General features: G+C 40.3%; 1 protein-coding gene across 4 annotated transcripts in view; it reads left to right on the forward strand.

Moving 5' to 3' along the window:
* The first annotated feature begins 991 nt into the window (after positions 1-991).
* The window catches only part of LOC144706796 (F-box/kelch-repeat protein SKIP4-like), a 3,871-nt gene continuing 461 nt past the window's right edge, over positions 992-4,401 (forward strand). Inside the window, exons 1-5 of one of the 4 annotated variants that reach the window (XM_078579848.1) lie at positions 992-1,185; positions 1,309-1,421; positions 1,818-2,345; positions 2,856-3,384; positions 4,053-4,401. The exon at positions 4,053-4,401 is cut by the window's right edge and continues 461 nt beyond it. In XM_078579848.1, the coding sequence (XP_078435974.1) occupies positions 1,864-2,345; positions 2,856-3,384; positions 4,053-4,118 (1,077 nt within the window). In that variant the 5' untranslated portion in view covers positions 992-1,185; positions 1,309-1,421; positions 1,818-1,863 and the 3' untranslated portion in view covers positions 4,119-4,401. Of the gene's footprint in view, positions 1,186-1,308; positions 1,422-1,817; positions 2,346-2,855; positions 3,536-4,052 lie in introns of those variants that run through there. The other 3 variants (XM_078579845.1, XM_078579846.1, XM_078579847.1) reach the window with 3 other exon arrangements.

The following is a 4,401-nucleotide window of genomic DNA, read 5'->3' on the forward strand; positions in this document are numbered from 1 at the left end:
CAACCGTACTGTCATTGTCTCTCTCTAGGCTCAACTTGATTGTTTCCATGTGGGATTAATCAAGCCTATTAGAATTCTAATTCAATACAATGATATGAACATATAATTTATAAAACTGTTTTTTTTCTTCCATGTGAGACAATGTCTCTACAAGTAAAAAATGATAATATCTGGCATAATTATTATTAGGTAAGGGACTGAGTCTCTGCTACTAACACCCGTCTATCTATATACAGTATATATATATATATCAGATTCAGTCACATCTCTTCTGTCCAAAATTTTCATCCGTCACTTGTATAACAACCCTAGACATGGTTGCTATTTTCTGTTCGTTTAAAGCGAACAAAATATGTGCACAGAAGAACTGCACATGGACTTGTTCTTTGTTATGTTCTTTTTTATTTTTAAAAACAAACAAAATTCACACATTAGAACAAAATTAGAACAAAATTCGCACAAAGCGAACAAAAGAACTGCACACGGGTCTGTGCGATCTTCTGTTAGAATTCGTTTTTGTTCTGTTCGGAAAACCAAACAGAACCAACAATTCACACAAATTCGCACAAAAAGAACTGAACGACCACATCTACTTACAGCTGGGGCTGCTAGAAGGATGACAGAATTGGATGGTGGGGATGAAGGCTCAAAGACTGATGATGAATGATGGAACTGTTCAGGAGGAAAACTCAGTCAGTCGTTTGTCACTCAGTCTGAAGTTGCAATATGTTTCCATCTGATGGGCCGGACTACGTCTGTTAACCTAGAGTAAATCACCAGCACCCAATGACGATACGAATCGGACAGAGAGCAAGGCATGAATACTTTAGTTGGAGACCGTTCCTAGATACGGCTAGATAACTGATGACGGTAAAGGCCCAATGGTTTAAATAAGTGAAACAAAGCCATGAACATTGTTGAAATACCTTTTTTTTTAAATTGAAATTATATAAATACCCCTTGAAATGACCCTTCTTTATGAATAGCGGTATTGATCAATTTAGACTTGAGAGGGGGAGATCGTAGCGTGACATCTCAGCGATCATAGGCGCATTCAACGTTTTTGATGGATCTCGAGTTCATTTCGGAGGAAAGTTTTCTATCGTTGATGTGAGGATCACCCTGATCTTCCACTGTCTTGTTTCGTTTACCGGTCGATGGACGAATCATGAATCTCGCTCCTGTGTAAGCAGAATTTGTATTTTTGTTATTCTTTTTTGACATGTCGGGTCGAAACCAATTTGACCCTTTTGCTCGTTCTGCCAGAATCGGAGATCTTACATTTGTATTATTTTCCTCTCTTAATAGTGCGTCGCAGTCGGCTTCGCATTTCATCAAGGGATAACGATTTGAAAGAGTGGAGTGTCTTTGAATCCGCTCAGGAGATCTGGGAGGGAATGATAGATTAGAAGTAGTTCAAGGTATGTGCGGCAAACGCTTCAATTAATATTTTCTTTAAGTGGAAAAGGAGAAACATTGACGAAGATGCTTCTATTTCCGATACCAGCGCATTCGTTGCCCCAAATTGATTTGCATTTCACAAGGCGCTGCGAAACTGAAGTTTCGAGACGGGATCTGCTTCCTAGACTTCTTTTGCAGATTGAAATCTTCTATTTCCTTGAATGAACCTGGAAAATTCCATTTCATTGTGATTTTATCTTATTGTCATTCAACAAGTTTGTATGATAATAATCTTTCGATGAAACACAGAATGTGTTGTTCTATAGGAAAATATTGTTCCCCAAAACCCAAGTTTACTGTCCTGGATACATTTTATTCTTTGTGATGTGAAATTTATTATATTATTTTTCTTGCAGAGTTCAAGAACTGATTATTGTTTTTCATAACAAATATTTCTTAAGGATGGCCGCTGCTGCTAGCTCATTGGATAGCAGCTGTGAATTCGGTGATCACCATGCACCATTAATAAGTGGTCTTCCTGATGACATTGCTCTTATTTGTTTGGCATGGGTTCCTAGAAGATATTACAACATTCTTAGATGCGTTTCAAAGCGGTGGAAGTCATTGCTTGGAAGTAAAGAATTTCAGCAGAGCCGTAAAGAACATAATATGCAGGAAAGCTGGGTATATGCAGTGTGTAGACTTGCCTCTGGAAGAATTGCTTATTATGTTCTTGATCCATTCTCACGAAGGAGATGTTGGACAGCTCTTCAAAGTGTGCCTCCTCAATGTTGTAAGAGGGAGGGCATGTCTTTTGAAACGTTGGGCAGTAAACTGTTTGTTTTAGGTGGTTGTAGTTGGCAGGAAGACGCTACCGATGAAGTTTACGTTTATGATGCATTTACTAATACATGGGGAAGGGCCGCCTCAATGCCCACGCCAAGGTAATGTTAATCATTATATTTCCTTTGCTGTAGGTGTTATTTTTTTATCCTTAAGATGCCGATGAATGTATTAATACGATCAATAGAGAGATAAAGGGTTAGCCTCCCAACTTCTTTTACTCAGAGTAGTGTGCAGTATTCTATAACAAAGTCCACCTACTTTAAGTTTTTTCTTCCTTATTCTTCTTCTTTTAGCTAACTTGGTGTGAGAATTTATTCCATACAAAAATATAAAGGCATTATCTCTTCAACGACTCAACCATGTCATAAATGTAAATTTTAATCTGGCTTGTCAGAAATTTGTGATCAAAAGATATATATATCACGAAAAATTAATTATTTATCATTATTTTTATGGTCTATGCATGATTTGCTACAAAATCTTAACTATGATCCCATCGTCATAAAAAATACAAAATAGGTCCCCTCAGATTAAAAGAAATCAAGATGTGGAGTTCCATCAGGATTGTAACTTATTGATCCATCCCCTCTTTGTTTTCTGTGTCTCAGGTGCTATTTTTTATCAACGGTCCTGGGGAATGGGATCTATGTAGCCAATGAAGCCTATGTGAGCTCAACACCACTTCAAACATGGGATATGTATGATACATGTTCCAACATCTGGATCAAGAACCATGATCTTCAGCTTCCTACAGACGTCCATAAGCTCATCCCATTACATGGTATGATCTATACCATCCATGAGCTGTCACCTAACGTGTTCTATCGAGGCATTCTCGGTTCGACAGCTGGAGACGAGGGGAAATGTCTGGCAGGTCCTGATCTTGCACTATGTTGCTACAGCCCCACGGTCCTTGTCGGAGAGAACCTGTACATGCTGGATCAATCACAAGGGGCAAAACTAATGATGTGGCGGAGGGAACATGATCAATGGGATATGGTAGGCAGACTCTCGCCATTGCTGATCAAACCGCCATGTCAACTCGCGGCTTATGGTCGGACCATACTTGTTGTGGGGAGAGGACTGACAGCTGCCGCCTTTGATGTGGACAAGGCTGGAAGGGTGATAGGTACTATGGTGAGCTCTTATTCCATTCCTGAGGTGGACCCCTCCATCTCTGTACTTAGTTGTAAGACTATAACTCTATGACTGTCTGATTTCACTGATAATTCCATCTGTATTGTCTTTATATTACACAAAAATAATGCTAAATTGTTTTTTTTTTTGACACTTCTCAAGTAATTATGCACCATGGCACATGACTCCCTTTTCCAGGGCAATGAATTGTGACTGGTATTGTCTGAACTGTCAACCAGAGAGCCTCGACAACTACTATGTTTCTTTTATTTCTTTTTCTCTTATTTGTATTTCTCTTAAGTACATTCTTCTAGGCCCATTTATCCTCAGGCCCACTATATAACCCCATAAGACAGTGGGGGTCAATGGAAGAGTTTGATTTTCCTTTTTCCAAAAGCCCTAGCCGATGCATCTCAACCGTGAGAAAGAGAGAATCTTCAACGTGACATGAACAACCATCTTTCCTCGACTGGTACTTGCTGGAATGTGACACAATCCACCTCCTATCTAGGAGTAGTCTTGTCATTTTTTCCCCTAAGGGCCTTATAGCGAAAGGTAGCACAGCCTAGAAGAATGAAGTAGATTGCTTATCTGTTCATGGCTACATCCCCTCTCTCCGAATGCAATCTCCATGCCTTGTGATCATCTCTACTTCACCTCATCTTCAGGCGGCTGGTCCCCGATTGATCCCTGCCTCCTTTTTTGAACCTCTCTTTGGATCAGTACTGCTCTAGTCTTCAACCCAGGGAACATGATGGCACGCAACAGCCAGAGTCCTTTGAGACGTCTTCGGAGACGCCGTCATCGTCATCAGCGCCTCTGCTGGTTTGCGGTTAACCCAACCGGCACACCAAGGTGACCAGGAAGACGCCCGGGTTCAAATACCCCGGGTGAAAGCACGTTCGTGTTCGTTCAATTTTTCAGTATCATTCCGTTTGTGCGTTTGTCCGTTGTTTTGTTCGCTACGCCATCGTGTACTCCTTGTCTTTCTTTACTTCTTTATTCTGTCCGTCGTTC

The sequence above is a fragment of the Wolffia australiana genome, chromosome 8 (assembly GCF_029677425.1).
Source record: "Wolffia australiana isolate 7733 chromosome 8, ASM2967742v1".
NCBI lineage: Eukaryota > Viridiplantae > Streptophyta > Magnoliopsida > Alismatales > Araceae > Wolffia > Wolffia australiana.